The following is a 17,379-nucleotide window of genomic DNA, read 5'->3' on the forward strand; positions in this document are numbered from 1 at the left end:
TCTCCATGGCTTTACCTATGTAGATCTATGGGTCACATTAAACAATGTGGAAGCCTACGAGTCTACTTTGAACTGGAGTTATATTGTCAAGGTCTGGTGCCGCCACTGCGGGTCTTGCGACCTGCGCCAACTTGGCCACTCTCTTTCACTTTGGCGGCTGCTTTCCCCAGACGGACCGGCTTCAGCTTGGTTTCTCCCTTGTCCTTGACCTCCGGGGTCTGAGGCAGAGCTCGTCTTCGCTTTGCGGGAGGCTTGTCACCATCATCTGAGTCCTCAGCCCTCGCATTCTTCTTCCTCAGCGAGGCCACTACCAACTCGTCCCGAGTACCACGTCCACGCTTCCGAGGTGGCGGATTGTCTTCGCCAGAGCTGTCTTCGCCATCGGGCTCGGGACGTGCTGGTTGACGTTTCCGCTTTGGATCAGGAAGCTTCTTCAAATCTTTCACAGCTCCTAGTGGATGCTGACTGCGGGTATTCTTGGCGGGCGACTCATCCATCGCTTGACGCTGACTGCGAGTGATCCTGCCGGGGATATTACTCTGAAGGGCATCAGTGATCGACCTTCCCTGGAGCGCTTTGGCTTGACCTGATGGACGGTCTTCCTTGGCTGCGGCCTTCCTCGTCTTAGGTATAAACGGAGGCAGTGGCGGTCGTTCAGCACCACTGCTAGGTACGGACAAGTGTGCATCGTCCTCTTCGCCATCGTCAGAGGCCCCACCACTGGTCTCCTGGCTCGGCCCTTCGTCTCCTCCACTTGGAATGATTAGTTTGTCAGCCATGGGGGCAGGCTGGTGAGCCTTGTGAACTTTGGCAGCAGTAGCAGCGCCATCATGAGTTCTTGCAGAGGCATCACCTTCCTGCTCCTCCTGGCCCCCAAGGCCATCGCCACCTTGTGGGGCACCGCGTATGGCAGGCTTGCTCACTGGCTTCACCATGGCATGGGTGACGTTCCCTTCCACCATGTCCAAGGTAATGATCTCGCAACAGCGAAGCAGCTGCTCTACTGCGTCAAATGAGATCGCCGAGTTCACCACATAGTCGGGAAGGTTGGTCGGTTCGCCCTCCTCAATGAACTGAGATCGTGTGAGGTCCCTCAGCGCCATACCAATCACGAGTGCAGATTGTTGTACGCCCTGTGGATGTAAGAACCGATATTTTGTCAGCCATGGTTTGTCGCCCAACCAGTTCTTGACGATGTCAAAGTTGTCCACCGCATGAAATGACGGCGGGAGGTAGCGCTGGCCATACGACCATTCACTCCAGGGAATCGGATCATACCTGGCAAAACGATACACCTGGGGCTATATGACGGATGATCAATAGTGGCTATGAATCCCCACGAAAGGAGCTCACCACAGTCGCAATCTTGACTTCCTTCAGCATATCCTGGTATCGCGGTTCGACGGAAAGGGTGGCGAGAAACACGTCTCTCCTTTTCACAAGGTGGGGCACAGTACTCCCCACAGTACTCCCGCCAGTGAGACGCGGGGCTCGGCCTTGAAGCTCAAGCCTGAGCTCCTTTGTACTGGGCTCCAGTTCACTCCATGCTTCATCGGTCTCCTCTGTGTCAAATCTGTGCAGTTCGCCCAGAGGAAGGTCTTGGAGACCTCGCTTTGCCTTCGTCTTGGCACCGCTGCTACCACTCGCTTGAGGTGCACCACCATTGTTAGCCTTACGTCCATTGGTGGTGGCGACTGCCTTGCCCTTCGCTTTATTCGCAATCACGCTCTCGCCATCCCCTGAATCTTCATCGCTGGCCGTATCTTCTTCGGAAGCCATGCTGGGTATATCTGGCAAACTCCGATCAGAGTCTTGGCTGCTTCTGGCATCATCTTCCGAGTCGTATGCATCTTTCGTCTTGCGTTTATGCCCACCGCCTTTGGCTCCGCCAGGGGCCGCTTTGCCCTTTGTCGCCTTCAATGCCGCCTTTCCCATGACCTTGCGCACAGGTTTACCCTTCTTCTTCGCCTTCTCCGCCTTCTTAGGTGTGAGTGCTTCTTGGACCTCATGTTCAGATCCTTCTTCTAATGCCTGTGCTGATCCGTCAAGTGGTGGAAGAGGATCATACTTGGCGGGAGCAGCTTCGCCATCCTTGTCGAAGTACTGGGTGAATCGCATGGTCTGCTCAGGTCCATGTTCCTCTTGGTGTGCCTGCCAGTGGTCGAGGAGGGCACGAACGGGAACACTTGTCATCTTTGAGGGATCGATCCACTGGAAGTTCTCAGGTAGCATCTCCGCTGGAATAACCTCATTGATGTCGTCTATGCTGTTCAGCTTCATCCATGGCGACTTGCAGTTCCGAGCACCCTTCGCCAATGCTGTAAACTGGTCAGCATCTCTCAACACCGAGTGGGAGTGTCATACCGTAGTGATGATTCATGAAGTCTCGAACTTGTACCTTCATCACCTTGAGAGGCGCTTCCGCCATACCTTCGGGCACCGAGGGGAGCAGAGGAAAACCGTTGGCCATCAACCGAATCTTGTCCATGGCCCGCATGCAATCGGCAGGTGTCTTCTTCACCGTCACCGTAGTCTCAGTCACACCTAAGAAATCAGGTCAGTGTGCCAGCGACAATGCAACTGAGGTCTTCTTACCGTATTCGCCTTTGGCCCACTCAGAGAACACCTTTGCTAGATGCTGGTAAGCACGCAGCCACCCAGGATAGGCCCCAAATGGAGTTTCATTGGTGATGGCGTGATTGACCTCCACCCTTCACTCGGGGGTTAGTAGATGGTGATAGTTAGACGGTCTACGCTCACATCTCTACCTTCAGACTCCCCGCTTCCTTCGGATATGCTAGCATGAATGCCATGCGAATGCCCATGGTGTCCCACATAGTCTTGGCAAACTTCTTCAGATATTGCATCATTCGCTGCTCCCTCAGCCTGTCTTAGGTCAGGATTTGCCTTATGCTACGTGACAGGAGGTACGCACTTCATTTTCGTCTTATCATCCAGAGTGCCATTGCGCCAACTTTCCGCCTTTTTCTCATACACCTTCTGCTCCTCCTCAGACAGTTTTGCCCATTCGGCACTCCGTGCGACTCTCCACACCTTGGAGACATTGCAACCCTTATCTGCCGTGAGTGCTCGCGCGGCCTCAGTCACCTTGTCCCTCTCCAGCGCATCCCACACCTTGAAGGCATTGGGCTTGCCAGAAACATGCATACGCTTTTTCGTCGCTTTCTCCTGCGCATGGCGGGTGTGGTTATTGAGCCACTCTCGGATTTTCTGCGGTGAGAGTCAGTGGGGACCTCACAGACATGAAACACTGCTCACAGTTTCCACAATGATGTCGTCATAATTTGACGTGTCGACAAACTGTGTCTTCAGCTTCTGGCGCAAGCTCTGAACTAGAGTCTTGCGTCCCTTGGCATCTGCCATGTCATAAGACCGCAGCTTCTCAGAGAGTATGGGCTGATGCTCCGTCAAAATTACAAATCTCGCCGGCATGCTTTCTCGATGTTGAGGATGAGATTTTTGTGTTGGGACAGTGAAGGGGGTCGATAGTTCAACAGGCAGCGCTCTGTCCATTTCCTCGTCGGCCGCCCACAACTCAACATGCACGTGCTGATGGCCCATTTGGGCTTACACCAATTACCCTCCTCGCCATGGTGTGTGGTGACTGCTGAAGCATTGTATGTGTCTTTTTCGCAGTGGCGGGAGGTGGTAGTAGGTATGCACTAGCATTTATGCCTGGTGAAAGGCAATGTTGAATGCCGCTTCTATGGCAGAGCACACCACGCCAACTTCATCTCGCGAATGCTGGGCGGAGGCAATCTGGTGATCATCTGCATGCCAATCTGTGGGATAAAGGGCTTCCTCGGAGTTAGGCTCGGCCAATTAGATGGCGGTGACGAAGGGCCCAGACATGGTGGACCACCCGGCCCGTGATCTGGCATGGCGGCATCAAGTCTGGCTCGGCGGCATGATGAACATGTGAGATGTGCAAGGGACGTGCTTGCAAGCAATATGCAGGCAGATGAATGCATACTGTTCTTTGCCATTCTGGCCCCTCCTACATTCTCCCCTGCATCTGCAAGCCAACCGCCTGAGCCCGCCATACACCTGTGCGTTCCTTCAACTGATGCATGCTGTAATCGTCCCATTGATTGGCAGACAGTATCAAGATGAGCAATCTGTCACCCATGCCACTGACCGATCAGATAGCAGGAGTCTTGGAGCTCATGTTCCGCCGAAAGCTCCATCTGGCCACTCATGCAGCCCATTCTGCGCCATCTATAGAAGTGCCTCCGTCCATGCCATCCGCCCTCCTATTGGAGTGCAATGGCATTGCAGATGCTCTTGTGAAGGCCATCCGTAATCCTGGTAGTCATTAGTCTTGCCGCAGGTCTGATCACACTGATCACGCCATTGTAATAGTAAGGCTGCAGTGGGACATTGATAGATATTGCGACAGCCTTTCGATTCAGCCCACGGGGCAGAATGAAGTCCTCGAGGCAGAACTGGAACGGAAGTGGCCTCCTCCATTTGGTGAGAGCGAAATACGCATAGACCAGCCCGCCACCCTCGTGGACATGCACGGACGCATCTTGGCTTGGATACTTCCAAGAGTGTTGATACCAGACTGCCAGGTGAGTGGCTTGCCCAGCCTTGCGCTGTGATCTGACAAATTTGTCAGACGAAGATGCTCCAAGCGACCAGGGCCCTACACCCAGCAATAGCAGCCAGTAAGCCTTCCAGCACCACCGCCAGTTGGCGACACAACCCGTTGTACTTCTTGCCTCCTGAGGAGTGTACCCAATTCCCAGCGGGCTCCTTGTGTCTCTCGCCAGGTTGGTTCCAACAAGTAAGAGAGGTGGGTCTCCTCGCCACGCCATTTGCCTTGCGTCTGGACAGCCTTTGCAGCATATGGAGTCTGGGAGGCTGGAGACCTCCGCCAGCCTGAAGCTTGAGGGCGGAAGAAGTTGGCTGCATGATATTCATGACTCCTCCGCATTGCTGGGCGCCATCCTGGCCGTCGTTCACCCAACACTATATGCCGCAGGACGCCAGTGCTTGGGTTTGATCCAGCAAGACCCAGAATTGCGAGAGATGGCGCTGAACTGATCGTCGCCATTCAATGCACTCCAGGTGATCGCCAACTGGGAAACTCCTTTCCACCGAGATAGCAAGACAAGATACACATTCTACGACCTGTTGGCGATGTTGGGCAACTACACTTGCGCGTGGTTGAAGTTCCCCACCATGCGTGTCGCCATCGATTATAGTCCTGGAACCGTCATAGCCTTCTGTGGAAAGGCGATTCGTCATGGCATCACTCGAGCAGATGGCGAAAGGCTCGTCTATGCATACTTCATGCGAGAGGGTGTCCAGAACAGGCTAGGCATTCCGGCGCCCCACTGGATGCAAGCTTCATATTACGCCTCACACATTGGCATGTGCACAGTTCATCACCGAGTCTGCATTCCTAACTCAGAACAGGTCCTAACTGGCTCGCTTATTAGAGGGACATCATGCCAAAGACTGATGGAGACGAGAACACTATGCAGGGGATGGAGACTGTCGATGGCAGCTTCATTGGCGGGACAAAGTTGGCGGAGGTGATGGCGAAATGTATGGAGTCACGAATTTCCGAATCCTAGCTGAAGGTTAGCGAGCGCGCGGTACGAGTGCGCATTTCACATCTCGACAGTGTTCAGCTCAAGGTGTAGTTATCACTGATGGCAGCGTATGGTTGGCGGACCTCGAAGTTGGCGGAGATGGTGGCGAAATGTGTTCGGTCGAGAAGTTGTGAGTGCTAGTGGGGCAGATGGCGGCAGCATTGGCGAGCGCGCGGTGCAAGTGCACGTTTCCCTTTTGAACATTATGCTACTCCGAGTCAAGGCAAAGTTAGCACTGAGAGCGACATACAATTGGCGGACCTCTCGCCAACATGGCATCCTTATCTGCATAACGCTGATATGGTGCCTAAAGAGACCACGAGGTGATAAGGCCCAGGCATTGCAGCCATTCTTAACCACCTTGATGAGTAGTCTGGTGGGCAGCAAGACCGTGTGTGATTTGCATGTGTTGTGCGATAGGGACACAATGCTCATTGATTGGCTTGGAATACGACTCCCCACTGACCTGAACCATGAGCAGACGCAACAAAAGCAGGCTCGTTGTAGACCTGGATGACGAGGTTGAGTTTGTGACCAAGGTAGCTAAGCAGACCACTAGGGGAGTACGCTATGTGGACGTACCTTTGCCCATGCCCACGGGTTCAAATGTGCCATCACCTTCCAAAAGTCCATCGAAGGCTTCAGCTTCAGGCCCCTTGTTTAACTTGGATGATGGCGACGTCCTGGGCAACATAGGTGTGCCGATTCAGCTGGATCCGGCGGCTCGGAAGACAAAGGTGGGCACTCCCGCCATGACCATCTGATGGTCTGACCATGCGCGATAGACCCAGAATGACTTCATGAGGGACTGGATACCCCACCGTGATGACTATCTTCATGCCATTGTTGAGATGGAAGCCCCGCCTGAGCCCAGAAACTGTGCGGAATGCAAGGTTGGCGAGGGACGGTGGCGATGCCTGGACTGTATGGGCAGACCGCTCACCTGTATCGACTGCTGTCGTAACGGCCATCAGCGTGCTCCTTTCCATCGGATAGAGCATTGGCAGGGTCAGTATTTTGAGCCAGCATCACTGTATTGGGTTGGCGTCTGCATCCATTTGGGGCATGGCGGAGATCCCTGCCCTCTGGGTGCCTTCACAGCACATAATAACCCTGCGCCGGTGGTGGCCCCGGGGTCCAATTTCTGGAATGCCTCCAATGAAGACCTAAATGCACATGATGGCGAGGTCCCATTCAACTTTGCACCTCTGGCAGGCACCCTTAACGGTGAAGCAAGGCAAACCGACGATGCTCCCGATCCCACTTGGGAGGAAGATGTGCCACCGGTGCTCTCCCGGCCACCTCGCCGTGATAGTTACAGGAATCGCATCATAGTCATTGTCGACATCTCTGGCGTTCACCATATCGGCGTTGACTGGTGCCAGTGTGAGATGGCAGTGGAGCGTGACATGCAGCTTCTTCAAATGGGACTTTACCCTGGTACCATCAAGGATCCCCATACCGCCTTCACATTCGCCGTCCTCGACGATTTCCTTCTGGAGAACAAAGAGTGCAAGACAGCGGCATTGAACTACTACAGCAAGCTCAAACGGGTCATGAGCAATGCCTTCCCTGGCACCATTCCCGTAAGTGTTCACATGCATTCCCATGGCCCAACCGTTCATGCCAGTTCCTCGCCAGGACCGTTATCGTGAGCTGATGCGGGTGTCCCACCAATGGCGCCAACTCAAATATCGCAAGTGGCACGGCTTCTCACACGATGCCCTCCGTCCTGTGGAGAAGGGTGGCCTCGCCATCTTTTGTCCTGCCTGTCCCCAGCCTGGGCTCAACCTGCCTTTCGATTGGCAAGCGGATCCAGTGCAGTGGAAGTTCAAATGCGGCTTTGTCATGGATGGAAATTTCAGTGCAGAGCACATGAAGATGAAGCACCCCGAGGAGGACGTCGCCCTCAGTGACGGCCAGGCATTCATGGTCGGCCAAGAGGATTACAAGGCTCATCTGGCGGTGGCCATGGAGTCGCATCAGGTGCGTGTCTGGCTGCACGTTCTTCTTCCGCCCTTGACTCCTAAGCCCACCAGCGCTCCACTTGTCATGAGCACCGCGCTGTCAATCAGGCCAATGTGGATCGCGCCAACCTCGACGCCACAGGAATCGGGGCCACTGCTTGCGCCAGACATGGTTTCTTCGTCCCTCATACTGTCGTCGATTTCCAGAAGGGAGAAAGGTTCGCATATGTCTCTTGTCATGATTCATTCTCACCGACGCACCCTCTGCAGACAAATGAATATGGATTACTCTCTCAGCAATGCACTCCTGACCCTCACCGGTATCACCCTCGTCCTCGTCATGTACGACATCATGTGCCAGTATGGCGTCCATGTCCGCAAACATTTCCGCCACAGCGCCTATCTGAGGATGCCCTTCGAGCTCAAGGTAGACCAAGGCATCAGCTTGTTTCATGTGCACGGACACCAAGATTGCTGCTTCCAACGGTTCTCGCCCAACTTTATAGTTGGCGCTGGTATGGTCGATGGCGAGGTCATTGAGACCCTGTGGGTGCCAACAAATGAGGTCTCAGGCAGTACCAGGGGCATGACCCGAGCTCACCACCAAGAAGTCCTTGATGATCACATGAATGACTCCAACTGGAAGAAGACGACTCGCATGGATGAGCCTGGTTCCTCCTTCCCTATTTGCCACCTGCCTTATGCTGCCTATAGTGCCAACCTTGATGACAAAGTGGAAACGCGTGCTCCTGGGCTTCCCACGAAGCAAGGAGTCCTTTGAAGCTTTATCTGCATCCACAGATGAGGATGTCCTTGAGGCATGGCAGAAGGAGTACGATGACGCTATGGAGGCTCGCCAAAATGATCCGAAGATCATGGACACCTTCAATGTCCAGCTCATGAAGGGTGAGTATCCTTCCATCATCGTGTGGCATGTAGTTGACGTGAATGCAAGCCCCGGGTAAAGACCTCACCCAACTCAGACTGGCGGGCGAGGAGTCCGCCAAGGGCTTGGAGAAGGGCACCGCCGGATGGTTGTCGACTGGCCTCAAAATTCAAGAAGCACAGTGAGTTTGCCTCATCTTAACAAAAATACAGCTCTGACGGCCTTCAGGCTTAAGCTTGCGAATGATATCCGCAAGGCGAGTCAAAATCCGAGCGTGGCGGAGGACCTCAAGACTCTCGAGCGCCATCAGCGCCTCGAAGTCAGCATTCTCACATTCCAACGTCGCTCTGAGAAGTTCATGGGAAGGTTGGAGGACGTTCCCGCCATGGAAGATCGTGACGATGGTGCGCTCTGGGATTCCTTGGATGAGAATCCTTTTCAAATACACCCGGAGGACGCTGAGTATGGTGAGGATGCAATTCCTCCCGAGCGAGCTTCCTTGAATTTACCTTCGCAGATAGGATTCGTGGCCGCCATCGCCAACAGGCTCCAGACCCTGGCGGCCCAAGAGTTGGAGTTGCGCAAAGGCCTGATGAATGACATCCTCCACGAGCTTCGCATGGCGCGTGGACTGAAGTCTTACCTCTACCGCAAGAGGGTTCATCCCGCCAACAGCATCGGAACCATGACCCGTGCACAGGCGGAGGTTCATGCTGCCGATCAGACCGTCTTGGCCTGCGCCAGGCTCTATTCTGCCAACCGACATGCCATTATGCGCTTGGATGCCACCGATGAAGACTTGGCCCTCTATCGCCCTTTGGATAAGAAGGACCTGCACGTGAAGACTGCCGTCATCGAGGCTAGCACCTCCGGGCTCAGGAACGTCAACCTGGCTTGGTTCTGGACCATGGATGTCGCTGGAGATCGAGGTTCATCAGAATGGATGGACGAGTGTTCGTAATTGTCCGATCGATCTCTAGGCCTCCTGCTAATTTACCCTCCAGTCTATAGAGTGAATTGGCTGCGTGCCAGAGCTCGATATGAGAGATGGAGGGAGGAGCATGTCTTGGTCCACTCGGAAATGGCCTGGACCATAGCCACCTTCAAGCGGAATGCGGAACGATGGGCTCACTGGCTCGAGATGACGGATCCTTCCTGGCGGGGTCATGTTTGCTATGCCGCCAGGCAAGTGAGTATGTGGCGGACCTTCGCCAGTCATGCCACTGACGCCTTCAGCCACATCCTCGCCCTGGACATTGAGGACGAAAGGGCGGGTGATGAAAATGTGCTTTGAGTCAGGGTTCACTGGGGTGTACGCATATTCATGTTTGCTATATCGATGTAGTGATCATCATGTATGTAATTCCTACTCACCAATATCACATTTGGCGAAGTGACCTCCATCCTCGCCTGAGGGCTTCATCTCGGCATGTGCTCTCCAATCGCATGACATCAGACATCAGATAAGGTCGATCAGATATCAACCTCAGCTCATCCACTCACCATCATGTCTGCCCAGTCTTCAACATCAGATGCGCGCCCCTGCCTGTTCTCCAGAGGAAGGTTGCAGTTGGAAGTCTACACTTGGAGGATCCAAGAAGCTGTTCTGGCACTGGAGCCTAACCCAGATCACTTCACCAAGGTCCGTTGGGAGGAAGGCTTGCGTCGGGAGATGGTACGCCTTTCTTGCTGATATCGCCTGACCCTGCTGAGTCCTGTGCAGTTCGCCATCAGGGGTATCTGTGGCGACCTCGCGTTGGCGGGTCATGCTGACCATATCGACCATGGCGGAGTTATCGCCAGTGTCCTCACCGTCTGCACTTTCAATCGCGAAGTTCTGCGCCCCATCAGCATTGACGTCAAGGCGATTCCACGCCCCACCACCCTCGTTCCTCGTCCTAAGAACCTACTCGAGGATTTACCCGACTACTGGTGGAAATGGGATCGTCAGGTTGGGCCGGCGGGGAGTCCTATGGAGGCCTGGTGGTACAAACTTGGTGATCCCTGGGTGAGTGGTACGTTCCAGCACCTTACAGTCTTGCTGAACCTCGAGAACGTAGGAGAAGGTGTACACCGTCTCCGAGTCTACACTGGTGCAGCTTGAACAGCTGCATGTTCGCGTCGTGAACCTCACTAGTTGGTTGCACGAGAGGACAGATCAGAACCTGGATGTGGTGCTGGAAGAGCTGCAGGAGGCGACGCGGCAGCTGCGTGAGTTAGGAATGTAATCGCCCAATGCCAGGCGTCCGTTCGTGCTGTAGTGTGTCGAATATAAGGTTGTCATGTCTTTGAACCTGGGCAATGTACCTGGTGTGGTAAGGCGAAACATAGTAGCCACATACTCTCCTCAGGAGGGCACATCCCCAATGGTATCTGATGCATGGCTCGAAAGCCAATGCCACATGGGAGAGTTTGGCGAAGTCATTCTGGACTGCATGTTCAGATGGCGAGTGATATCCACCACAGTTCGCCAACCCTACTCACGGTGGAAAGGACCGCCATTCGTCTCCACATACTCTACCCAGAAGGGCACATCCCAAATTGTATCTGATGCATGTCTCGAAACGCCGATGCCAATTGGGAGAGTTTGGCGAAGTCATTCTGAACTCCATGTTCAGATGGCGAAGGATATTCGCCACAGTTCGCCAACCCTTCCCACAGTGGGAGAGAGTGTGATACTGCAAGGAGAGCTGATAGTGAGCTAACCAGAATTGGAGGGAATGATGGGTGGATTACGTGGAAATTATTGGCCGGCGGTAGCTCCATCATTGCCCTGTTAGGCGGTGGATCAATCACTGAAAAATATGCCCATGACGGTTGACTGATCGCTGAGAACTACACCTATGGCAGTGGGCCGATAGGTCTGAGCAAGAGGTGCTGCATGAGCAACGACTCGGCATCGGAGCCCCCTTCTTCTGTGGTGTCCTTCAGCTCATATGCTGATTTGCACACGTCCGCATCCTCGTCTACTTCGTGCTCTTCGGTTGACTTCGGGTACAATCTGTTCACTTCGTATGGTCTACTTCTTGGCTCGGGCAACCAGGTGTGGCATCCGCCCATGCTTCCCCCTGACCAATCTCCACGTTTCATACATCCGCCCATGCTTCCCCCCGACCAATCTCCATGTTTCATACATCCACCTATGCTACTCCCTGACGAATCATCCGGTATGTTCCTTCACCCACCCATGCTTCACCAAGACGACACGGACACGATACGAGCCCAGTTGACAACCTAGGGCAAGGCAAATAACTCAGCTATGCCCGGGCTAGTCAGATATTTCAGGCGACCCATGCTTATGGGCTCAGAAATATACCTATGGCGGTGGGCCGATGGCTGTATAATAGCCCCGTGGTGGTGGGCCGATCGCTCAGAACACTACCTATGGAGGTCGGCCCATCGCTCAGAACCCTACCTATGGGGTTGTGCCGATGGCTGTATAATAGCACCGTGGCGGTGGGCTGATCGCTCAGAAATATACCTATGGTGGTGGGCCCATCGCTCAGAACACTACCTATGGAGGTCGGCCCATCGCTCAGAACACTACCTATGGCGGTGGGCCGATGGCTGTATAATAGCACCGTGGCGGTGGGCCGATCGCTCAGAACACTACCTATGGCGGTGGGCCGATCACTCAGAACACTACCTATGGAGGTCGGCCGATCGCTCAGAACACTACCTATGGCGGTGGGCCGATCGCTCAGAACACTACCTATGGTGGTCGGCCCATCGCTCAGAACACTACCTATGGCGGTGGGCTGATGACTGTATAATAGCACGGTGGCAGTGGGCCGATCGCTCAGAAATATACCTATGGCAGTAGGCCGATCGCTCAGAACACTGCCTATGGCGGTCGGCCCACCGCTCAGAACACTACCTATGGTGGTGGGCCGATGGCTGTATAATAGCCCCAGTGGCGGTGGGCCGATCGCTCAGAACACTACCTATGGTGGTCGGCCGATCGCTCAGAACACTACCTATGGCAGTGGGCCAATGGCTGTATAATAGCCCTAGTGGCGGTGGGCCGATCACTCAGAAATATACCTATGGCGGTAGGCCGATCGCTCAGAACACTGCCTATGGTGGTCGGCCCACCGCTCAGAACACTACCTATGGCAGTGGGCCAATGGCTGTATAATAGCACCGTGGTGGTGGGCCGATCGCTCAGAACACTACCTATGGCGGTGGGCCGATCGCTCAGAACACTACCTACGGCGGTGGGCCCATCGCTCAGAACACTACCTATGGCGGTGGGCCCACCGCTCAGAACACTACCTATGGCGGTGGGCCGATGGCTGTATAATAGCCCCAGTGGCGGTGGGCCGATCGCTCAGAACACTACCTATGGCGGTGGGCCCATCGCTCAGAACACTACCTATGGTGGTGGGCCCACTGCTCAGAACACTACCTATGGTGGTGGGCCGATGGCTGTATAATAGCCCCAGTGGCGGTGGGCCGATCACTCAGAACACTACCTATGGTGGTCGGCTGATCGCTCAGAAATATACCTATGGCGGTGGGCCGATGGCTGTATAATAGCACCGTGGCGATGGGCTGATCGCTCAGAACACTACCTATGGCAGTCGGCCGATGGCTTAGAACAGCTCCAATGGCGGTGGGCCGATGGCTGTACAATAGCCCCGTGGCGGTGGGCTGATCGCTCAGAAATATCCCTATGGCGGTGGGCTGATCGCTTAGAACACTACCTATGGCGGTGGGCCGATCGCTCAGAACACTACCTATGGCAGTGGGCCAATGGCTGTATAATAGCCCTAGTGGCGGTGGGCCGATCGCTCAGAACACTACCTATGGCGGTGGGCCAATGGCTGTGTAATAGCCCCGTGGTGGTGGGCCGATCACTCAGAACACTACCTATGGCGGTGGGCCGATGGCTGTATAATAGCCCCGTGACAGTGGGCCGATCGCTCAAAAATACACCTATGGCGGTGGGCCCATCGCTCAGAACTATCACCGCGGCAGTGGGCCCATGCCTGTATAATAGTAGCATCATGGTGGTGGGCCGATCGCTCAGAAATACTCCTATGGCGGTGGGCCCATCGCTCCAGCATTCCCTTCATCGCCATGAGCCGATCGCTGACAGCTCCTTACACAGACCGATGGGCCGACGTCCGCTGGCTGTCCAGTTCATGACAATGTCAGGGTAAATGGGAGTCCAGTTCACAAACATGACTGAATGGGCTGGGGTGACAGCAGTGACAGAGGTGACACCTGCTCAGGCGGCAAAGGCCAAGGCTGCTGCGCAGAAAAAGAAGAGATCTCAGAAGTAGATATAATTTGCGCATTGTTATAACCTTGTCATGTTATGCAATATGAGAATCGCGTTTTTTATGATTTGCACGAGGTAGAAAATCATATGACCAACACCAGGCAGCCAGCAAAATGATTACTCATTCATCACGTAATTTGTATTTCATGGAGCATGTGGCCTGCACATGTTGATAAAGAGATTGCCCGCCACTTTCTTCTCCCTTGCTTTATCCCCACCACTTTCACCGGCATCACAATGTCTCCAAGAAGTCAAAAGCAGTCCAGGAAATCGAAGCGCCGTCGCAGTTCAATTGAGGATGTTGACCTTGTAGAGGTCCGGGCACGCCGGGGCAGAAAGTGGGTGATGCGAGCTGTGCAAGGTACACCAAAGTCGAGTCCTGGGACAGGAAGGAGGAAGGGTACAGCTGTAGAAGGACCAAGCTGGACTTTAGCTGCGCCCTCTGAAAATCACATTATTGGTGATGATGGCCTAGATCTGTTTGCTCTGGAACCGCTGTCAACTAGGACACGTAGTGGCAAGGTGAGTGAAGAATGATGGAGATGATGTTTGCTCACTTTTTCCACATTGTAGTCACAACAGGACCTGATGCGTTCATGGCTTCCCTATCGGGCTGAGTATCTGTCGGAGATATTGGGCATGGAGGCACCTCTGGAGGATCGTGGATGCACTAATTGCAATGCACCTGATGGCCAGTTTCGTTGTCGAGACTGCTGGGGGGATTATTTTGAATGTCTCCGATGCTGCCTTGATTCACATCGCTGACAACCATTTCATCGTCTCGAACGCTGGGTTCAGAATCGGTTTGTCAAAATTTCTCTGGCTTCAATAGGGTTCGTCCTTCACCTGGGGCATGGCGGAAATGTATGTCCATGTGGATTTGGTGTCCAAGATGGATGGGAGGATGTCATTTATCTTGGGGGAGATCTCGGGCCGCAGCTGGAAGATGAAGGCCAGGTACATTTTTTGGGTGAAGATGTCATAGATGATTGACAGGAGGGAGAGGTGGTTATTGCTTCATGCAATGGAGTTTATGTGCAAAAGGTAAAATGGTGTATATGTCCTGATGCAGCTTCTCACCACATTCAGATGCTTCGGATGGCCCTTTATCCTGCCAGTCAGCTTCACCCCAGAACAGCGTTCACCTTTGATGTCCTCAAATATTTTAGTATTGATGCCATAGTTTGCAACACCTCGGCATCCAGGTTCTACACCAAGATGCGACGGTTAACCAATAATGCTGCACCCCAAACTGTTCCTGTGAGTAATCTTAGTTATATGATAAGTCTCTTGGAGGTAATCTGCCTGTTTTAGGACCATTATAGGGAACTCATGAGGGTTTCTCGCCAGTGGCGAGATATTACAGTTCGGAAATGGTTTGGCTTTGGCCATGACCTTCTTAAGAGCCCAGGTCGTGGGGAGTTGGCTTATTTTTGTCCAGCTTGCCCCCAACCATGTCTCAATTTACCTGAGAATTGGCAAGAAGATCCTGAAATGTGAGTGTGATAATAAATGATTTCAGAGCTCTGACTGAAATTCAAGATAAAGCAGTGTGTATCGTCGCACAATAGTGGCAGATGGAAACTTCACCTTGGAGCATATGAAGATGTGTCAGCCTGAGAATGATGTGCCTCTGACTAATGGTCAAGGATTCATGGTTGATGATGTGAAGTATCAAGATCATTTGAAGTGCAGTAAAGAAACTATTGAAGTGCGTGCAATAAGATGAGTTGGAACTGCAATTGAGCTCTGGGAGATATCTGCAGAAATCTAGATGTGCAAATCACCACGCTGTGAATCAGGCCAATGCTAATAGCCATAATCTAGAGGTCACAGGTGTTGGAGCATGTGTCTGTGCTCACCATGGGTGTGTCATACCCCATTCAGTGGTTGACTTCCAAAAAGGAGAGAGGTAAGCATATTCCAACCAATCACATCTCCTTTGCCAAACATTCCATCTCTGCACGACTCTCAGACAGATGAACATAGACTACTCCATCTGCCAGGTGCTTCTATATAACACTGAAGGGCTCCAGTTCATGGATGTGTGCTACGATGTCGCATGTCAGTGGTGGATTCACTTTCTGGAGCGCGTTGCAGATAGCAAATATCTGAAGGTCGCAGACAAGATAAAGATTATTGCCTATGTGGGAAAGTTCCACCTTGAGGCCCACATTGCAGAGTGTTTTGCCAAGTTCTCCTTAAACTTCAGAAAAGACATGGGTGAGATTGAGGGTGAGGTTGTGGAGACGCTGTGGTCCAAAATGAATGGCACAGGTCCTTCAACACGTGCAATGACCAAGGCACATTGATGAGAGGTTCTGGATGATCGTTTTTGAGACTGGAACTGGATGAAGCTGCTGGGCATTGGTGGGCACTGTTCTTTTGCTGTTGCGCTGATGAGGGTTAACAGTACTTCAGTGAACATGCTCCGAACCAAGTATTCCAAGGCTGTCAAAGGTGAATCTGAAATGGAGCAAGAGTTTGTTAATCTCTCAACCACGATGACCGAGGACGATATCAAAGTGTGGACTGAGCAGGAGACCGTGGCTATGCGAGAGCATGGTGATAAGTTAAACATATACAATGTCAACTTGGAGAAGGGTATGTGCATTCTCCAAGCCAGATTTCGTCTGATTGAGCAAACTGAGCCATAGCTCCATCCATGGGTGATATTCGCCTTCTGCTCGCGACAGAAGAAAGACAGTCACCCAATGAGAAGGGTAGAGTCCTGGAAAGTGGAACAGTAACCTGGTTGAGCACTGGAATAAATATCGAAAAGACACAGTGAGCCAGTTGACATTCACTTTGGTCTCTTTGCTCAGTCTGTGCTTCAGAGATGACATACAAGTAATGGCAAAACACCTCACCAAGCGAAGCTCCACCACGAACAAGAATTCGGTGGAGACGAAGCGAAATTTGCTGCAGAAAAGAATTGATGGATTTCACAATCGCGCAATGGCGCTATTAGATGATGAAGACATTGAGCACTTAGAAATCTCCTCTAATGAGGTGGCAGATGAAGAGGGTTGGACCATGGAGGATGTGGAGGAGAACCCAGAAGATATTGAAGAGGAGGTGTTGCCAGAGAACATCACTCTCCTGCTTCCCTCCTCACTTGGCATTGAGCAATGCAAGACGGTGGGATGGGAGAGCATTGCACAGCAGGAGTTACAGCTACGGGTTGGCCAAGCCAATGACTGTCTTGAAGACTTGCGACTCTTGTTAGGTCACAAGTCTTTGCTTTTCCGGACCAAATTTAGGCACAATAAGTCTCAATGGCACAAAACCCGAAATGCAGCTGAGCTCAGGAAGATTGGTCAGCAAGAGCGCAAAATCATTAGACGATACAAGCGTGCTAGGAAAGCCCTGATCTGTTTAGGAGCAAGTGAACAGTTGTTGACACGATATCTTGACATTCAAAAGGAAGACACAAAGATGCCTGGAGACATTGTAGAGGAGAATAGAGTTGGGCAGAGGAATGATAGATTGGCGTGGTTTTGGAAACTTGGAGGTGAGAATGCTCGAAATGCACGGGGGGAAAGTGTGGACAATAATACGGAAGACGTCGGTTGAAATGCCATGAAGGAGGGTGAGTGACTATCTGTTTATGCC

At 52.9% G+C, this 17,379-nt stretch overlaps 5 protein-coding genes across 5 annotated transcripts; 4 read left to right on the forward strand and 1 right to left on the reverse strand.

The window, feature by feature from the left end:
• Positions 1 to 86: 86 nt before the first annotated feature.
• SCP_0207160 (hypothetical protein) lies at positions 87 to 3,582 on the reverse strand (the record flags this gene model as incomplete). Its single annotated transcript, XM_027754628.1, has 7 exons — positions 87 to 1,301; positions 1,354 to 2,318; positions 2,365 to 2,544; positions 2,596 to 2,711; positions 2,761 to 2,886; positions 2,936 to 3,231; positions 3,280 to 3,582. 7 exons carry the CDS (start codon positions 3,580 to 3,582, stop codon positions 87 to 89), a joined length of 3,201 nt encoding a protein of 1,066 aa, XP_027610429.1.
• Positions 3,583 to 3,972: 390 nt separating this feature from the next.
• Positions 3,973 to 5,070, forward strand: SCP_0207170 (hypothetical protein; the record flags this gene model as incomplete). The annotated part of the gene is made up of 5 exons (XM_027754629.1): positions 3,973 to 4,070; positions 4,124 to 4,329; positions 4,384 to 4,595; positions 4,643 to 4,819; positions 4,870 to 5,070. The coding sequence occupies 5 exons, from the start codon at positions 3,973 to 3,975 to the stop codon at positions 5,068 to 5,070; spliced, it is 894 nt and encodes a 297-aa protein (XP_027610430.1).
• Positions 5,071 to 6,097: 1,027 nt separating this feature from the next.
• On the forward strand, positions 6,098 to 10,705 carry SCP_0207180 (hypothetical protein; the record flags this gene model as incomplete). Its single annotated transcript, XM_027754630.1, has 12 exons — positions 6,098 to 6,361; positions 6,410 to 7,210; positions 7,266 to 7,610; positions 7,664 to 7,809; positions 7,862 to 8,334; positions 8,393 to 8,497; positions 8,547 to 8,658; positions 8,706 to 9,430; positions 9,482 to 9,666; positions 9,997 to 10,152; positions 10,201 to 10,485; positions 10,538 to 10,705. 12 exons carry the CDS (start codon positions 6,098 to 6,100, stop codon positions 10,703 to 10,705), a joined length of 3,765 nt encoding a protein of 1,254 aa, XP_027610431.1.
• A 653-nt stretch (positions 10,706 to 11,358) lies between these two features.
• SCP_0207190 (hypothetical protein) lies at positions 11,359 to 11,715 on the forward strand (the record flags this gene model as incomplete). Its single annotated transcript, XM_027754631.1, has 1 exon — positions 11,359 to 11,715. The coding sequence occupies one exon, from the start codon at positions 11,359 to 11,361 to the stop codon at positions 11,713 to 11,715; it is 357 nt and encodes a 118-aa protein (XP_027610432.1).
• Positions 11,716 to 16,268: 4,553 nt separating this feature from the next.
• Positions 16,269 to 17,340, forward strand: SCP_0207200 (hypothetical protein; the record flags this gene model as incomplete). Its single annotated transcript, XM_027754632.1, has 3 exons — positions 16,269 to 16,368; positions 16,422 to 16,551; positions 16,602 to 17,340. The coding sequence occupies 3 exons, from the start codon at positions 16,269 to 16,271 to the stop codon at positions 17,338 to 17,340; spliced, it is 969 nt and encodes a 322-aa protein (XP_027610433.1).
• Between the last annotated feature and the right edge of the window lie 39 nt (positions 17,341 to 17,379).

The sequence above is a fragment of the Sparassis crispa genome (assembly GCF_003851025.1).
Source record: "Sparassis crispa DNA, contig_000001F, whole genome shotgun sequence".
NCBI lineage: Eukaryota > Fungi > Basidiomycota > Agaricomycetes > Polyporales > Sparassidaceae > Sparassis > Sparassis crispa.